Source organism: Trachurus trachurus (genome assembly GCF_905171665.1).
Source record: "Trachurus trachurus genome assembly, chromosome: 24".
NCBI classification, from domain to species: Eukaryota; Metazoa; Chordata; class Actinopteri; order Carangiformes; family Carangidae; genus Trachurus; species Trachurus trachurus.
In genome coordinates, this window is record NC_139910.1 from 15,950,236 (window position 1) to 15,969,889 (window position 19,654).

Here is a 19,654-nt window from a genome sequence, read left to right on the forward strand (position 1 = left end):
CCCTTTATCACACAAAGCAAATAGTCATAAATGCTCTTATCAGCCTTTCTAATAGTGTGGACGTTACAATCAGATTCATGGTGGCATAAACTATTACATTTCATCCTTATCACATCCAGCGATCACTTCCTTTTCATGAGCATCGTTTGTAACCGTCAGACGGCTTGTTGCGTAATGAAATTCAAAGCAGTCTATCAGCTCAAGGGATCTCACACTCTGTTTACTTAGATTTACATATATTTATGTGGATTTTGTTTTTCCACTACAGGCAAACAGGCATGATGAATGTATGGCTGCGGTCCCATGGGGGCATGCGGCTCCCTGCAGAACTGGTCTGAGGTCAGGCAGCTTCTTTACCGTACTGTAAAGTCTGGAGAGCCTCAGTTTGTGCAACGTTTTATTACAGTGGAGCCTCTTCATCATCTCAACATGCATGACAAATAAAGACTAACCCCTTTTCCTCAGAGTAATGTAAAGATGACACGATTTCACCAATGTCTTTGAAAAATATAGCAACGCACAGATAACTGGTAACTAAAAATAACTGTCAACAAATCAGATGTCGTCAGTCACAATATACTCAAAGAAAATTATGTAGAAATGTCACTTTTACTTGACTATTCATAGCAAAACATGATTCACAAATATTTCAGTCAGCAAGGAAATGTAAACAACAGCTCCACATACAAATATCACCATATTTTTTCATTTAGCATCCTGTGAAAGACACTGCAGCATTCTTCACAATCATATGAGAGAGATTTTCAGACCTCTGCTTTGTATACTCCCACTTTAATTTGGAGCACTTTGATTAATCAATTAATATTCTTTTCTCAAGGTCTTTTTATAAACCTCATCATTAATAAAAGCAGACATTCAATTAGCAGCCAAATCTTGATTGCCAATTTTGTCATAAGTCGCCCTTTCTATGCTTTTTTTTTTTTTTTTTTTGTGGTTCGTTATAGTTGGGAGTGTGGTGTGGGTAGGAAGAATTAACTAATTTCATTAATCTAATTGTCATCACTTTCAACCATCCCACTAATAAGTACAAATTAATATGATTAATCAATTTGACGACATAAACTCATTCAATTACAGTTTTTCAAAGGCAAGTGGGTGTGTTGGGGTGATAGGGAGGTGCGGCGAGTGAAGGGAGGTGGGCAGCTGAGCAGCTTGCTCTGTGAGGATCCCAGCCCACAAAATTGAAGTCAAGTCAGGCAATTAGTCATTGTGAATGATAAATAAATGGTGATGAAATGTGGGGGGCAGATACTACACTAACTACAGTCTTATCCGACTCAAGTAAATTTGCCCCCTCTTTATATAGAAACATAACCAGACTATAGACCATAGATTATTGGTTGTTTTAATATTTTACAGCAAACTGTCTTCATTTTGCTTTACAGATATGTAACTTAATGCAGAACTGTCTCTAAACAGTAAAACACACACACACACACACACACACACACACACACACACACACACACACACACACACACACACACACACACACACACACACACACACACACACACACACACACACACACACACACACACACACACAAAGTACACACAACTGAGAAAGCACAACCAGATGATGTTCTAATTTATCGGTATCTTCTATTCCCCTTGTTTACTGACACAAATGGAGTTTTGTGTGAATGTCTCACGATTGAACCACAGTCTTAACTGTATGTTATCATGTATTTTTTTAAATGCATGCATTTGTATTTTCACTTTTCTCTTTAATACAAGTAACAATGTATTGTGTTTTCATATGTAGGCTATATAATAGTGTATTGTGCTGTACAACTGATGATCCCAAAAACAAACTTAGATGAATAGGGTTTATTTGTTTGAATTAGAAGTGGTCACTAAGCACAACATCTTCCATCACAATATATGTTACATTGTATATATTTATATATAAAACATCTAAATGAGGAGAAAAATAACCTCAGAATTAAAATGTTCAGTCTACACCACATTACTGCAGGAAGCAAACAAAAATGCAATTTTTCTGCCAAGTATTTCTTCTCATTACAACATCACTCACCAATGCAAGAATGAAGGGTTAGAAAATGGACAGATACTACAGCACAAGTTGTAATATGCAACATTTCATAATTGTGTTTTTACACTGTGTATTTTGTCATAGAGGTCAACTTGACTTTTTCACGGCCAAAATATTTTGACTTAGGAGTGTTGATTATGGTTTAGACTTCAGATTTCAACCAGTCACAGAGCCACATACAATAACACACTTCAATTCTGTATGTGAGGATGACATGTTTACACACAGCCAGCATTTGCAAGGTCATTGAATTAGATGATTTTCTCTTTGTGTTCCTCGTTGTAGTTGCCCTAATTCAAATTAGGCTCCTAACTAAGATTCAACTACTCCAGATTGATGAGTCTGGAGCCTGTTTACCTGGAGCTGCTGCTGGAGTCTGATTTGTATATTTCAGATGTACTGTGCTGAGAGGAAGATGTGCTGGCACAGCGCTTTGGGTGATGCCCTTTAATGTGCTCTATCTTATCAGCCCAGCATCACCCCTATTCAAACCAATGTCTGATTGAGCAGGGTGATGTTGTTTGGGGTCTTACATTGGGAATAGTTTATAGAGGCAGCGTCTCTAATTTGTGAAGTGAGGTATTATAGAAGAGACAATTAGACCGAGGTTCGATTGGCGTATAGGGGCTTGGATGCTGACAGTCAAGAGAAGGCTTTCAAATGTCATACCAATTAATCTATCCAGCCATCAAACAATATTCTGGAAACAAAGTCAGGGGGGGCGATCAATCCGCATCACTTTTCTCCTCACCGGGTTATGGGAAAATTGATTTGTCAAACAAAGCATTTTGGAAGCAGTGCATGGACTTGTTCGGGATCCATTAGCCTCCATTGAGCATTTTGTTTAACATAGGATTTTCATCACAGAGAAAATGCAGTGTCCTCAATACTGTGAGCTACAACTTTACGATTTCTGATTTCTTTGTTCTTGCTTAGATAGCTTTCGAAAGTGCTGATGAAGATCAAAAAGGGCTAACTTCAAATAGATTTGAAAATATTTGGCTATTGTTTTTTTTCTCATACATTCATCTGGTCAATAACTAATAATCACCTCAAAATGCTATACTTATTAACACACAGCACAGCCAAACATTATGACAATCAGCCTCACCCCTCCCCTCCAAACAGCACCAGGCATTAGGCCCCAGCATCAGTGTTATTGTACACTGTTGGACTATCCTGCCATCCTATACAGCGTGGCTGCCCTAAGCTGTAGCATGAATTCCCTGTGCAGTGTATTGTTCTAAGACAGAACTGTATCACATTGTGCCCGTCATGCTGTTTTAGAGGGGAGAGAGCTTCCTCTATGGGATTTCACCACCCCCATCCCCTGATAATGTGTCTCTCCCTAAAGGCTAGGCCTCCGTGACCTTGTCTTATTCATCGAGGGCGTCTTAAGCGAAAGAACTGAATCCTGAATGGGCCATTTCCCCTCTTTTAACACCCCTTTAATGTCATCAGTGAAATATGAAGTCATTAGGCGATATTAAAACACTGCTGACAAACTAATTAACGGGAGACATTAAACAGGACGGGCTTGATTAATCCGCTTTAACGATTCTTTTTAAGTGGTTCTGGTCAAAATTAATACAGATTTACTGGTGATCTTAAGACAAAAAATACTCTTATGTGTATCAGACCTCAAGGGCAACCTAAAGTCACTGGTCTTTTACCTCCCACTGCTTCCTCCCACCCTACCCCCCCTCGGTTTCTAAACACAAAGTCCTCTCACACAGTCTGAACTCACACAGTTGCTCCCTGAGTCAACAAACTACTGTAGGCTGTAAGGACACATATAGGCTACTATAGGTTTGCCCTAAAAAAAATAAATAAAAAAACTCTACAGGTCTTTTTCATGTAGTTTTCATATAGCCTATAATTGAATTAGGCTATGTATTTACATATATTATTGTTGTTAACTTAAATAATGTTACATCTGATAATTGTCAATGTCCAAGAAATGTATTTTGATAGTCCTATATTTAATAGCCAAGTATCTCCTCTTGTTGTTGTTGTTGTTATCATCATCATCATCATTATTATTATTAGCCTATTATAATTATTGATGATAATGGTAATGTTGTTACAGTCAAATGTTCCTCTTGTTGAGTACAAATACCTTTGTAAATGTCTCCCTCTTGTGGTAAAATCAGGGGTCCAGGGTCAGCTGTTGGACTTATTTTGTGCATGTGCTGTGAGCAACAACAAAAAATAACTCATAATATTCAGTAACCAGTGGACCACTAAAATGTCTTAAAATTAAAAAAAAAAAAAATTAAAATAAAAAGAGAGAGAAAGGTGACAAACAAGGCAGGAAACTCCAAAATAACAAACAAACAAAAAAAACACACACACACACACAAACAAAACAAAAAAAACAGTTTCAGCAAAAATAATTTACACAAGTAGAGAATCAGGATATATATTTTTATTATACAGCAAATTAAATTAAATTAAATTAAGATTTAAAAAAAAAAGTAAAAGAAAGAAAGAAAGAAAGAAAGATAGAAAGAAAAAAGGAGCGAAACGGAAGTGGTCACCAACGTCTTGTGACGTGTTTCCGTCATCAGACGTTCGCCGACACGGCCTGTGTGTCTGAATGGTTTCTCTAACGTAACTTTAGCAAGGCCACGGACGCAAATCTCGGTCTTTAACGGATAACGTGCTCTAACCGTTTACGTGGTAATCAAAAGCTTTACCTAATGAGGGCAGCCACGGTCGGGAAATGAAAATGTAGCTATTGATTTTTATAACAGGTAAGTCAACGTTAGCTGTTAGCCGTTGTTAGCAACCACCGGGACCCGGCTGTGGGTGAGCACAAAGGCCGTGCACCACCCACCTCTCTCTTTTTAAAACAATGTATCCCTCCTGGGGGAATTATGGTGGACCTCAGTCACAAAACTACGGAGCACCTGGGCCTCGTAAACAACCGGGCCCGGCCCACCCCGGCCCGGCCCCGGGGTTCGGCGGCTTCGAGGCCCCGTCCGGCGGCAGCGGCACCATGTTCTCCAGCCTGCAGGAGCAGCACCTGCAGCAGATGCAGCAGCTGCAGATGTTGCACCAGAAGCAGCTCCAGACCGTGTTACACCACGGCAACAGCGGCGGAGCGTACGGTGGAGGTGCTGGTGGAGCTGGTGGAGCTGGAGCTGGCCCTGGCAGTGGTGGTGGTGGGTACTCAGGGCCGTCATCGTGGCATTCAGACCCCTCAGGACAAATAGACAGTAGTGCTGGGGCTCAGTCCTACTATAATCAACAAGACGAGACTCTGGCGAGAGGCCCCCCCGTTCCCAAGCAGGGTCACCAGCAGCAGCAGCAGCAGCAGCAGCAGCCTCCTCCGCCTCCACCACAACCTCACCCCACAGAGCCCCAGCCGTGTCCTCCTCCTCCAGAGCCTCTGCCATCAAAGCCGCAGGAGATCAACAGTGCTCCCAAAGCCTCCGAGGTCAGTAAGAAGGATTCCTCCACGACAGAAGAGGACAAAGCCTTACCTTTGCAGGTACAGCTTTGTTTTGATATGTCTGATGCTAAATCACATCACTGGGTGATCACCTGCAGCCAGAACTTACTTCCTCATATCACCTCAACAAACTTTTTTTTTTAAATTAGTGTTGTTAGTAATTTCCTGTGCTGTCTTCAGTGATGCCATCCTGTGTAGACAACTGTAATTCTTGATCACTGCTAGTGGGAACTAGAGAAGTGACACTTAACCACAGGAACAGGAACTCAGTTTGTACCGTGAATATGCTCACTGCTAAAAAAAAAACTACCAAATTGACTTTTTGAGTTGACTTTTGATCAGGATCAGGTTTAAACAGCAGGAACAATGTTGTTCCTTCCGATCAAACAACACTAGCAGATAATACCAGGATCAAAGAGCAGATAATAGGCAATGAAAAATAAAAAATGGTCTTTGTTTGGATGAAAAAGGTGACTGTTCTTGTCCCAATACACACTGCGATGTCACACACCTGTACAGCCTAAAGTTGTGTTTCTGACAAACCTGCGTAGTGCCTAATATATTTTAGCTTGTTAACACATTCTTACAGTTTGGTTTGTAATTAATACCTCATAAGAACAGATCTGTAACAGGGGTTGTAAAGCAATTGTCAAATGTTGGTATTTGATTACTAAATGAGCCTCAGAAAGTTACTGAACTGGGTAGGTATAAACAAATAGAGAAATAAAAAGTCAGAGGTACTTCATGTACTTTGTTTGACAAGTCCATGTGATTTTTTATTTATCCAGGAACAGCAGCAACTTTGGTACAAACAGCATCTTCAGAATCTACAGAAGCTGAAGCAAGAAAAAGCCAAACAGAATCAGAAAGAGGGTGACATTCATGGGCCGTCACCCGCGGGCCTGTCGGTTCCTCCTCCTCCTCCATCGGATCCTCCAAAAAACACACCTCCTCCTCCCCCTCCAAAAGATGAGCCCCCTGTCCCACCTCCACCACCCGACGAGCTGAGGGTAAGCATGCCCAATATCTGATTTCTGCTCCTCATCTCGACTTGAGTTTTGTTGTCGGTAATGTAGGCGGTCTTGACAAGGAAGAAAAAAGATCTAACCTGTGGGGTCCTGCTGCATCAAATTTGATCAAACCGATATTGTTGTAGAATTTTAGTGCGAAATCGTTGGAGTATTTCATTTATCATGAAAGGAAAATAAAATGAATTTGAAATGTTTTGTACAAGAATGTAAAACTCTCAACTGCCCAGCAACAGTATGTCATGATTTTGACATTTGCAGATGTCTATGGTCACTGTGTTCCCTTCTCATAGTTGGGTTGCAAATTTTGCTACTGTCAATTATTTATTTCACACTCACTGTACGGAATACAACAAAAAAACAAAGCAAAATCCAGTTTCAAATGGAGTATACCTGACAGGTTGGAATATTACTAGATCTAAACTTGGTTTATATTTTTGCATACATTTTCAGAGTGAAAAAACACCAATATTTACAGATACAGTAAGTCTCACTCCCCACTCTATCATTACCATCACATGTATAGATGGCTCCAATTCTTGTGATAATTTCCATGTCAAGTACATTCATTTATTTCTTCCACCCCCTTCTCCACCCTTTTTTTTTTTTTAAGACTGAAGTAATTCTAGACTAGCTGAGTGTAAGTTACAAAAAGTGCACTGGTATACCTTTGAGGGCATCTATACCAAATGGTTTAGATGAGTCCTGTAAATACGTTCATCAAGAATAATGTTGTTTGTGTGATTGTGTAATACATTCTGCTTGCCTCCATCTCAAAAATGTGTCACCCTCCATCACAAACTTCCCTTTATCATAAATATTATTTGCAAGTTACAGAGCCACACTTTGCTTCATTCTTGCCTTGTTTCTTTTTTAAGCCTGAAGTCCCACAAGACCCAGCGGAGGCTGCCCGCCTTCAGCAGTTACAAGCTGCAGCAGCACAGTGGCAGCAGGTGCAACAGCAGAGGGCGAGCGTACAGTATCAGGCTCTAATGCAACAGCATGAAAAGCTTCAGCAGATCCTGGAAAAATACCAACAGCTGATTCAGCAACCTGCAGACCTTCAGGTAAGTAAATTGAAGTTTCTGTAACACATAAAGGGATAGTTCAACATTTTGGCAAATTGGCCCATTGCCATAATCGCTATAGTCATAGCAGTAGGTTCGTTACCTTTAATTGTCGGTGTAAGCTATTTTTAGAACGGAGGAGCGGAGCGGCAGGCTGCTCAGGGCTATGCTATGGAGGCTAAGGGAATTTCTTGGTTTTCCTCATCAAACTCATCAAATACACAACCCAACAACTCCAAAAGGCTCTGGTGGACAAGTTGTGAGCTGCACAATCACTACGCTATGAGATAATAATGGAACATTACGAGACAGAGTTGTTTTAGAGGGAAATTCATGCAAAACCGCTGATGCGCGTTGCGTTCAGGGACAGTTTTTCGGCAAGCAGACTCTGTATTTAGCCTGTATATACCTCGAAAACGGCTCCATTTCGTAACGTTCCATTATTATCTCATAGCGTGGTGATTTTGCAGGTCACAACTTGTCCACGACAGCGTTTTGGAGTTTTGGGATTTTGTATTTGATGAGTTTGGTGAGGGAAACCAAGAAATTCCTTTAGCCTCCATAGCGTAGCTCTGAGCACCTCGCCGCTCCGCTCCTCCGTTCTAAAAATAGCTTACACCGACAAATAAAGGTAATGAACCTACTGTTATGACTATAGCGATTATGGCAATGGGCCAATTTGCCAAAATGTTGAACTATCCCTTTAACTCTCTGACTTAACTCTTTGACTGTTTTCACTGGTTGTCCAGAAAATGAAAGGTGAAAATAAAGCATAGAATGTTAGTTGAACCAAAGCTGGTATAAGAGAATAACTACTACAACCCCCTGCTGCAGCATTTCACAGGCTTATATGTAATTTATGGTTCATTTTTAACTGTAATTTTTTCTTCATTCTACATGTACGGTACCTTTTATGATAACACTGAAACAAAAAATGTATAACATCCTTTCCTTAATGTCCTTTGTTGCAGTCAATGTCTGCTGAAATGCAACTAAGGCACTATGAAGTGCAACAGCAGCAGTTCATCCCTTTATTCCAAGACTGGGATCGCTCATTTGCCCTGTGGTATGAGCAGTTCCAGACCTATCCTCACAAAGACCAGCTACAGGACTACGAGCACCAATGGAAGCAGTGGCAGGAACAGATGAATGCCACCAATGCCCACCTTCAAGAAAGGGTAGCCGCTCTGACTGCCATGGTGCCATTCCCCACAGGCCAGTATAATAGTGGGATGATGGGACAATATGGCCAGTACTCTGGACAAGATATGCAAATGCAGCAGCAGTCACTAAATCAGGGTATGCAGCATTCTCCAGTTGCTGTTGGTCCCAGAGCACAAGGTCCACGTCCCACTGGGTTTGGGGCACCAATGGAATCACTTGCTGGACCCCCTGTAAGAGGAGGAGGCCTTGCTGGCACAGGAGTCAGACCCCCAGGTCCTCCCACTCATCAGCCACCAAACTTCAACAGCATTAGAGGTCCTCGGTCAGTATGGATTGTTTTGTACCACTGTGATTGCCTTTTTTAATTTAGAAAATTAAATTGCAGACGGGGTTGTCACTTTTTCAAAAGTTTGAGTTCAGTCAAAATTAAACTGGCACGCCTGATGCATTCAGAATATGTCCAGACCTTTTCACTATATTCGTGTTTTGTTAAGTTTTATCCTTATGCCAAAATAGTTTAAAGTCATTTTCTCCTAAACTCATGACCCCATAAATCTTGCTATTTTGTTGGTGCTTGCTATCTCACTCGCGGTGACTTATTTTGAGCAGATGCTGCTGTGTCACCTTTTTCCCGGTACCCTGGTTGCCTCACTAGGGTTACTGGCAGTTGACTTAAGTCAATGCAGTAGACTAAAATGTATATTGTGTATGTTTTATATTTATATGCTACCACTAAAGGACACTAGCAACATTTTCTCACAGTTTCTGTTGTCTTATTTGTCTCAGAGGAAACAACCCTAGATTTGACCAGCCACGCTTCGATGGTCCCCCGAGATTTGATCAGCCACAGCAGCGTTTTGACGGCCCCCCAAGGTTTGACCAGCCCCAACAGCGCTTCGATGGGCCCCCAAGGTTTGACCAGCCCCAGCAGCGCTTTGATGGTCCCCCACGGTTTGACCAGCCACAACAGGGCTTTGATGGACCCCCTAGATTTGGCCAACCACGTCAGCGCTTTGACGGTCCTGCCAGATTTGACCAAGCACGCCCACGCTTTGATGGTCCCCCTAGATTTGACCAACCACGATTTGGTCAGCACCCTAGGTTTGAACAACCCCCAAGGCCACCTGGCCCACCACCTGGCCCCCCACCTCGTTTTGAACGCCCACCTGTCCCTCAGCAAAAACAACAGCAAGGACCCCAACCTAAAGAGGACACAGCCAGTACTGAATCCAAGACAGATGGAAAACCAGTTGTGCCACCAATGCCTGAAAAAGAAACAGGTGAATCAGAAAAAGATGAGAAGATCAATGCCGAGGACATGACAGATGACAACTTACTTGGAAATGGTGGGTTTTTTGTCCAAAGTGACCCCATTCCTCAGACAGTAAAGACAAACCCTGTGGTAGATGACACTGATGCTTCTGAAAAGGCTAAGGAGCCCAAATCTGTGAATAGTAAGCCTTCAGTACCTGCTTCTTCATCATCAAAAAATACTACTCCTCAAAATCCTGTCAAAGCAGATGGACCATTGACAAACAACAAACCCACAGTGGTTTCCAAGCCTCCAGGAATCCCACCAGAGCCACAAGCTTCTGGCCAATTGCAATCAAGACCAGAGCCTCCAAGGCCTCCCCCTGGAAGGGGACGAGGCCAGCCCCCAGTGCCTGTTCAGGTACATGGACGAGGTCGTGGGCAGAGGGGTCGTGGAGACTTCAGAGGATCAAACACTGTCCCGCTCGAGGAAGGGATGGGCGAAATGTCTTACGATTACATGCCACCTGAAGAGGAGATGGGGATGCAAGAGGAGCAGCAAGAATATCACTGGCAAGATCCGTCTTATGAGGAGTTCGGAGGAGAGGAGACTGAGGTGCCCCCTGAAGAAATGTGGCTGCCAGAGGAACATCACTTCACAACAGAGGAAGAATATTATGAAGAGCCAATGGGGGGACCCCATATGGGGAGAGGTGGGCACCCAATGATGAGAGGAGGGCCCCCTATGGGAAGAGGAGGCCCACCTATGGGTAGAGGTGGTCCGCCCATGGGAAGGGGTAGACCACCAATGGGGAGAGGAGGTATACCTATGGGTAGAGGGGGTCCCCCTATGGTCAGAGGAGGTCCACCTATGATGAGAGGTGGTCCCCCTATGATGAGAGGTGGTCCCCCAATGGGAAGAGGAGGACCACCCATGGGAAGAGGAGGACCACCCATGGGAAGAGTAGATCCAGCGGACAGACACTGGGAACAGCCTGAATCAGTGGAGTACTTAGAGGAAGAAGACCCTTACTGGGGAGAAAGAAGACCCCCTCCAATGAGAGGAATGAGACCCCCATTTCCACCTGGCCGAGGTCGTCCTCCACGTGGTCATCCTGGTTTCATGCACCCAGGACGAGGACGTCCCCCTCATCCAATACATGGGCCAATGGATCATGGGCCATTAGGCCATGAAATGGACAATGATGACGCTGAAGTTGATCCAGCAGGACACCCTATTTACCATGGACATGACCCTCACGGCCACCTGATGCATCCTGATGCAGGGAGAGGCAGGCGTCGCGTGCCACCACCGCCACACGAAATGATGGATCCTATGGAGGAGTCTGCGTACAATGAAGGAATGGAGAGAGACTTGGGATGGCGACCACCACATGGTAGAGGTCCTCCTATGCCCCCACATGAGATATTGGACAGGGGCGGAATAAGGAGAAGACCTATGGGTAGAGGAATGGCAAGAGGTATGTGGCGACCAGGACCAGGACCAACACATGAGGAATATGAGGAGGGGTATAATGAGGTTTTGGTTGAGGATTATGGTCATGGAGAAGATGGGTATCGCTGGCGGCCACCACAGGAATATCCTCCAGATGACTTTCAGAAAGAGGCCAAGTACTATGAGTCTGAATGGGACAGAGAGCGTCCGCCTCCTGAGAGGGATTATCCCCCCCGCATGCCTCCATTGGAGCCCTACAGGGATAGTCACTGGGTAGAGGAAAGAGAACGAGAAAGAGAAAGAGAAAGAGAAAGAGAAAGAGAAAGGGGTCGCCCATATCCATATGAGGAGCTGGATAGGGGTAGAGGAGAACTCCGAATCCGTGAATACAGGGATGAGCCACCATACCGACAAGAAGAGCCACCATACCAACCACCTCCTTCTTCAGAATGGGATAGGTCTTCAAGACTCCCTCCACCACCTGAAAGAGGATATCCTCCTGACTATGAAGATCGTAGACCTCGTTATGATGACCACAGGGAAGAACTTCCTTTGGATAAAGCTCCACTTCCCGCTGTTCCTGTGACAAACTTACCAGAGAGCTCAGTTGAACCTGCAGCAGAAAGTGCAGCAAATGTACTGGCTCTCTCTCAACGTCAGCACGAGATCATCTTGAAAGCTGCTCAAGAACTTAAACTTATAAGGTAATTTCAACTTCAAGTTTAACTGTAAGCCTACTTTACATCATGCTCTAACAGATCTTGTGCAACTTCAAGGAGAACTTATCTACAATATAACATTATTTTGGGCTTACAGGGAGCTGCAGGAAGGGAAGACCACTGGCACTGAACCTCAGCCTGCACCAGCTGATGTCATGCCTGAACTACCTGCTGGTCTTCTCGGTTTGGAGATCCCAGCGGAGGTCAGGAATGCTCTGAAGGTAAATGCCAAAATATCAACACTTAACTATCTTGCTATTTTAACAGCCTCACTCCAAAGGAACATTGATGTCAGATTCACAAGACTATTGTTTTTGTCCAAGCTGCTTCCAAATCATCTGCAATGTGACATGGAATGAGCAGCATAAAAACTAAAGGGCACAAGTCAAACTCCCATGTATTTTCACAAATTCTATCTTGGTTGTATTTCTACTTTGCCATTTCATACGTAACAGTAAGATCTATATGATATCATATAATGGTCATCCTCAGGGCATGACTGCAGCAGCACAGACGTCCACAACTGAGCCTGTGTCTTGGGATTCAAAGCTTGTTGGCACAGCAGGTCAGCCAGCCCCGTCTGCTCTACCCAGAGCTCCAGCTGTGATTCCAAAGACTGTGGATTATGGGCATGGACATGGTATGAGCTGCAAAGAAGAACATATTTATTCACTTTAAGAGATGAAACTGTTTAACTTTCTAGACATTGTTGCTGATATTGACACTAATTTCAGAGCCTGGTGCCACTGTTGAGCGGATCTCTTATGGTGAGAGAATTGTGCTGAGGCCTGACCCGGTGCCATCAGACAGAGGTTATGAAAAAGGTGAGAGTAGATACTGTAAAGCTTATGTTTTTCCACTCAGGTGGGGCAAGCTTATGCATCTCTCTAACCATTGTTCATTATTTAATCCTCCTCTTAGAACCTCTCAGAGATCCCTATAGCAGAGATCCATATTATGAGCGACGATCAGACCCTTACATGGACCGTCGGGACTACAGGGGAGACAGGGAGGTGTTCAGAGAAAAGCCGCCACTCGAATACGAAAGAGAAAGATTTGAGAGGGAGCGCTTTCCCCCAAGAGAACGAGATGACAGGTAACATGTTTCCTCTGTGGCTCTGAAACCTTTTTTTCCAAACTATGGGGAAGTGTGCTGCTTCCGTACATTTGTAATATTCTTTTCTATTTGTCTGTTCTGATTCAAGCACACAGTCCTTGGTTGAAGAAAGGTACTATATCACATTGTGTCGTACATTGTGATTAGTCATCTGTGTGTGCCAGTTTGAAACAAGAAACTTTGGTGAGGAAAATGAAACTCAATACCACTGCTCCTCTGTGTAGATCTCCACTGGCCCCACACCTACGCTCGGCATTCAGGGAGAGAGACTGGGATCCCCGAGACAGGGACCGAAGTGGCAGTCGCGATCGAGATGAACATTACGGAAGGCCTAGCTATGATAGACCTCCGTATGAGCGCTCTGGACTTGACCGAAGTGGGCCTGAACGTTACGGCCATAGCTCCTCACCTTATGGTATGTTCAGTACTAGATGTTTTACCTGATGTGTCTTCACATACACAACTGTGTTTGGTAGAATTCCACTGAAACTTCTTGCACTTAAGTCACAAGTGTTTTGTCCGTGAAGGTTCTCAGTCATTCAGGTCATCGTAGTCGTTAAGTGCTCAAGGTGATGGTGGACTTCTTTTAAAAAAAAAAAAAGATTTTAAAGAAAGTAGAAACTTAAAAAGAAAATTTCAGATTTCAGATCACAAGTGTTTTCTCTTCGTGACTTAAGTGATGTTTCTGCATGATAGAGAAAACGTGTAGAAACGTTTTTTAACCAGTAAAGTGCATTTAAAATTGAAAAATAGTGTGATTTAGAGAAAAACTTGAACTACAAATAATATCATACAGTGGACAGAAGAAGTTATCCAGAGGAAAGAGGGCCTCCCACTGCAGCACCTCTACCACCTCCACCTCAGCCACCTCCACGAGTCGAGAAGAAGCCAGAAATCAAGAATATTGATGATATCCTCAAACCACCTGGCAGATCGTCTCGGCCTGAAAGGGTACGCATTACTGGTTCAGTGTTTCTTAATGTATCAATATCTAATTTACATAATGTTTAGTAGTTCTCATTTAAAAATTTTATTTTAACAGATTGTCATCATCATGAGAGGACTTCCTGGAAGTGGAAAAAGTCATGTTGCAAAGCTCATACGGGTGAGTAAAGGTCTTCTTCAATGTACTTCTTTATAACTCAAACTTTACAGGATGCCACAACAATGAGAACAACATTCATAGAGCCTGTTAATGTGTCCTTAAAAATGTTTCTTGATATCAGTTGTCATCATTTTTTTAACAAACACAATAGAAATATGAAAACATGTCTTTTCCATCTCATTAATAATATCAAGGACAAAGAAGTGGATTGTGGCGGTGCCCCACCGAGAGTCCTTGTTTTGGATGACTATTTCATGACGGAGGTTGAGAAAGTTGAGAAAGACCCAGACACAGGCAGGAGGGTCAAAAACAAGGTGAGTCCGTCACAGAAGTGTTACTAAAGGACACAGTTTACAGTTACTATCGAAAATATTAGAACCAAAGTAACACTAAAATCTGTTTTACAGGTTCTTGAATATGAATATGAGCCAGAGATGGAGGACACCTACCGAAGCAGCATGCTCAAAACGTTCAAGAAAACTCTGGATGATGGCTTTTTCCCCTTCATCATTTTAGACACTATTAATGACAGGGTCAAACATTTTGATCAGTTCTGGAGCGCTGCCAAAACAAAAGGCTTTGAGGTGAGTTGTTAACGAATAAGTCAGAACAAATGTTGTTTCCTATTTTTCCTGTGCTAAAAAGATCCTGTGATCTTTTTTTAAATTTCAAGGTGTATCTGGCTGAAATCACTACTGACACTCAGACCTGTGCAAAGAGAAATGTCCATGGGCGTACACTGAAAGACATAACGAAGGTTTGTAGATCGGTTGCCTGGCATAATTACAATAATGAATGTCCTCTGTCTCGTAAACATAAAACAAACACTGTATAACAAAGCATCTTGTACTCAGATGTCCAACAACTGGGAGTCCTCACCACGTCATATGGTGCGCTTAGATGTTCGGTCCCTGCTTCAGGATGCTGCTATAGAGGAGGTGAGGTCTTCAAGACTCAACAGTTTTCAAAAATATTACTCTTGTCTCTCATTTATGAACTAAAATTAATGTCAACTAATGTGCTTGTGTTACTAGGTTGAAATGGAAGACTTCAACCCTGATGACGAGCCCAAGGAACCCAAGAGAGAGGAGGAAGAAGAGAGTGATCTGGTAGGACATGAAAAACCTTGTATCTATAGCCACGTAGATGTCAGAATCATTTCCACTTATTTGTATTCCCATCTGTCACACTGTTAGTATTAACCTTTAGTCTTCAAATACCATCTTTCTTTTTTTTTTTTTTTTTTACATCAGTGAAGGAGATAAATAGATGAAATTCATGGAAAGTCATAGGTTCATTTATTTTACCTTTGTCAGAGAGATTTGTCATAGTTTATTTGTCTATGTAGTTGTGTGTTAATAAGGCAGTTATAAGGTTTACAAAGAAGAGTAGAAGTAAGAGGGAAAAATAGAAGTGAGAAAGCCAAAATATTATTTTACAATGAATCAGCCCCCCTAAAAAAATCAAGCTAAGAAAAAACTCACATAGTTGCCGTAGAGCCACCATCAGAAAAAGTGTTCCTAAACTTCAGTCTGCACCATTTTGGGTGATGCTTATCTATTTAACTCAGTTTACATTTTATATTATTAAAAAGGCATATTTTATCTAAAGAAAGAGAAAAAATACACACAATGTCAGGATTGAAAAAACAAGAAAAAACATGTCTTTTCTTGTTTTACATTTTTTTTGTCCATAATAAATTGCACATTAATTTATTACAAAATGACAAAAAAAAAAAATGTTACACTCCGAATCAATGATACAATGACATTTAATAATCTGCCAAATGGATTTCACAAACATGAGGATAATAATGCCTTTTAATATGAAGATGGTTACAGTAGTATTCATCGGCAGTGTTGCATGACTAATTTAGTTTCTTCTTACTATTATCATTATTCAAAATTTTAAGATCTTCTTTCTAAGACTCTCCACACTTGTTTACAGTTGGATGAAAACTTAAAAACTGTAGCACCTTTTACAGGTTTTGAAAGTTTCAAAAGATAAATCTGTCCTGCGGTGCTACCGTCAATGGGATTGTCCCCAAATGTGATAAACAGATTAACCTAAAATTGACTGTTGATGCTCTGGTTCAATGCTCTTCAAATGTAGGAGCAAATTAAATGCATTAATAGTGAAAATGGATTCCCTATGCGGCAGTACATTACAGTTGACAATAATTAATCTAAAAACACTAAAGCTTGAACTGCGAAACAGTTTCTAATTTAAAACATTATTATTTTAATTTTTAAATTTTATTTTCAGCGAGTTGCAAGTGTAAGAAACGTTTTTGCACCATTTGTTCCTTATACCAGATGTTTTTTTTAAGTTGTGTAGATGCTTTAGCTCTTTATACTTTATATTAGGGCTGCCCCCGACCAAAGATTTTGTTGGTCGACCAGTAGTCGTCAATTATGGCGATTAGTCGACTAATCGACCCCCCACCTTGAGGGGGAAATTTTTTTTTATTTTTTATTTTTTTGTCAGGTTGAGAATTAATTAATTAATGCTCGTGACTCCGGCCGTGTTGGGTCCGAGATTCAACAATAAGCCAGTCGGGTTTCACCGTTATTACCGGCAGAATGCCCGTTTATCACCAATAAACACAGTAGATGAGGAGGGTAAAAAGTTACTGAGCTCAGGCTGTGTGACGGGGGTGGGGGTCCGCGGCGTGGAGCGGTGCGGGTATAGACATATGTCTATGGGTGTGGGTCTCTGACTGCAGCGGGGACTATCATGGATCCGCTCCGTGACACTGAGACTGACCGCCGGTGAGCGCTGTGGGACGGGACCGGGGCTCAGACAGCACCGCTAACGGTTGAAAACAGCGGTGATACGAGAGAGACCTGCAGTGCCGTGTAAAAAAAAAAAAAAAAAGTGTCACGACTTCCTGTATCTGGCCCTTCAAAATAAAAGCCCCATAACCTTTCATATACAGTTCAGTCATTGATGTTGGCTTAATTTTGACAAGACAGGGCTCCAAATGTTTTTTTTTTTTTTTTTCTGTGACCAATCGACCAATGAAATTTTGGTCGGCTAATGATTTTTTTGGTCGACCAGTGCTTGGTCGACTATTTGGGGGCAGCCCTACTTTATATCCATGTTGAGAAATAGTACCTCACAGCACATCGGTTGATATGGTACAGCGCTAGCATTATCAATGAAAATGCTGTTGTGATGAGACGTTTCTTTGTAGATTATTATTACTTCAGAATCACATACCTGAGCTCTGCCCTGATTCTGCTCTTTTTTGCTTTTGTGATGAGCACATTTCATGAGTTCACTTTGGCATGGTTGAAATGTGTGTGTAAACAAAATCTATAACTTTCTTTAATATATGGTTGTGCTAAATGCACTCATGTAGTGACACATAATTAACTCTTTTGGGAGATATCTAAAGTAGAAAATGTGACTTGAAAAGTAGACACTTCATTGTTTTTTGGTGCATTAGCTCCACCACTAAGTCATTGCCTGAAAATATACCTCCCACAGAATTTAAAATTTGCTCAAATGTTTCAGCCTATGTGTATTAAACTCTCACTGTGATGCGAGATGTGTGTTTTCAAAGTGTGAGAAAGCGAGCCTCCCCCGAGAGAGGACAACAGTCACTGAGCCCAGGTGTATTTTCTGTACAAACATCATAGGTTGTCGGACGGGAACAGAGCAACTGTGTTGGTCTGAAAATTAGCGAAGACACTTGCGTTGTCTTTTGCACTACTTTACATAAAGTGTAAGAGAGAGCCCTGCGTCTTTGACTCGCGCTGAATAAACATAGATCATACTTCCTCCTTTCAATATACCTACTAAAATAGATCATTTTTCTTCTTTTTTTTACCAAACCTGATGTTTATGGTTTTGCTCTCTGGTTTATTATTTTTCTCACCTTGTGTCTCCTCTGAGGTTCTTTGCTGTCCACCAGGGAAGGCACATCTCACACTTTGAAAACTGTTGACCTGAGACTACCATGAGAATTATCGGTAGTCTCTTAGGGCTCAAGAATGAAAATGTAAAGCTGCTCTGATCATTGTTTAGTAATCCAGTTCAGACCTGCCGTTTGACACAGTGTACAGGTAACGCCTTTTGATTTAGATTTTGACATTGTTCAAAATCTTAAGTCACTCCCACCAAAACCTTCAACCAGACTCTAACTGTTTGAACTGCAGGTCTAAAACTACCACATAGCTCCACAGATAAATCCCACTGGACATGACTTTGAAATTTGACTACTAATACCATTACAGTTTCTAATATTCAGAGTTATACATACAAAAACACCTGTAAAAACATGGGACATCTCAAGCACCTCCAGTGTTTGAGTACCACATCTAACACACCTATCACCAATGAGAAACATGAGGAGGTCTGATGGTCTGTTGTTAAGAGAAAATCGACCAATAGTCTGTAAACTTGAAAAACATTTTTCTCCGAGTCAAATGTATGTAAACTGTTTCACTTGAGAAGATAATACTCCTAAACTGTTAATCCATATTTCTGTTTATAAACAAACTAACATTTTAAGAAATGTAATCATGTCGTGTTAATGGACTGTTGTAGATTGTATGGTGAGCTTGACTTGTGTTTGGAAATCTTTCCTCATAGTCATAATTTAGATCAAAATGGAAGGTGTAAACTCAGCCTCAACCTCATTGATGATGGGTAAAGTGGGGACGGGCACGTTTTCAGCCTCATTAAAAGAAAAATAATGACCTCGGAAAAAGGTTTTTGTGCTGCAGGCTTTGTTGTCTCCCTGTCGACCTCTAGGGAGATTTAAAGAGGAACTATGCAAGATTTGCACCTTAATTAAACAGCTTCAGAGTAATTGTGATGGTTCAATGACTTGTTATGGCCAGAATTGAGGCTCTCATGCCTTCCACCTAGGGTCTCTTTGCCGGAAACCAGCCTTGCAAGATCCGGCCTCCGACCCGGTGTCCCGGCTCTCGTCTTGCGAGAAACATTGACTGCTTTACGACGCTACGTAAACGAACGCGACCGGTAATCTGTAGTCTCTTAAAAGCGACCGACTTGCATAGTTCCCCTTCAAGGGCTATACAGCAACAACAAAAAAATACTTTTCCTAAATAAGTACAAGTACAAAATAGTTCTTTATATTGATCCTTGAGGAAAGTAGACACATGAAGACCATACTGATAATGCTTCATATTTATCACCACACCAACTCCAGGGGCAACAGGCCGACTTCTATTTTGAGTG

At 41.9% G+C, this 19,654-nt stretch overlaps 1 protein-coding gene across 1 annotated transcript in view; it reads left to right on the plus strand.

Moving 5' to 3' along the window:
- Positions 1-4,667: 4,667 nt before the first annotated feature.
- The window catches only part of ylpm1 (YLP motif containing 1), a 40,659-nt gene continuing 25,672 nt past the window's right edge, over positions 4,668-19,654 (plus strand). Inside the window, exons 1-17 of the mRNA XM_084000266.1 lie at positions 4,668-5,575; positions 6,325-6,546; positions 7,443-7,631; positions 8,603-9,117; positions 9,582-12,206; positions 12,319-12,442; positions 12,714-12,861; positions 12,956-13,045; positions 13,143-13,317; positions 13,563-13,753; positions 14,135-14,289; positions 14,381-14,443; positions 14,638-14,757; positions 14,851-15,027; positions 15,117-15,200; positions 15,298-15,381; positions 15,478-15,552. Coding sequence (XP_083856392.1) covers positions 4,937-5,575; positions 6,325-6,546; positions 7,443-7,631; positions 8,603-9,117; positions 9,582-12,206; positions 12,319-12,442; positions 12,714-12,861; positions 12,956-13,045; positions 13,143-13,317; positions 13,563-13,753; positions 14,135-14,289; positions 14,381-14,443; positions 14,638-14,757; positions 14,851-15,027; positions 15,117-15,200; positions 15,298-15,381; positions 15,478-15,552 — 5,676 coding nt within the window. The 5' untranslated portion in view covers positions 4,668-4,936. The remainder of the gene's footprint in view (positions 5,576-6,324; positions 6,547-7,442; positions 7,632-8,602; positions 9,118-9,581; positions 12,207-12,318; positions 12,443-12,713; positions 12,862-12,955; positions 13,046-13,142; positions 13,318-13,562; positions 13,754-14,134; positions 14,290-14,380; positions 14,444-14,637; positions 14,758-14,850; positions 15,028-15,116; positions 15,201-15,297; positions 15,382-15,477; positions 15,553-19,654) is intronic.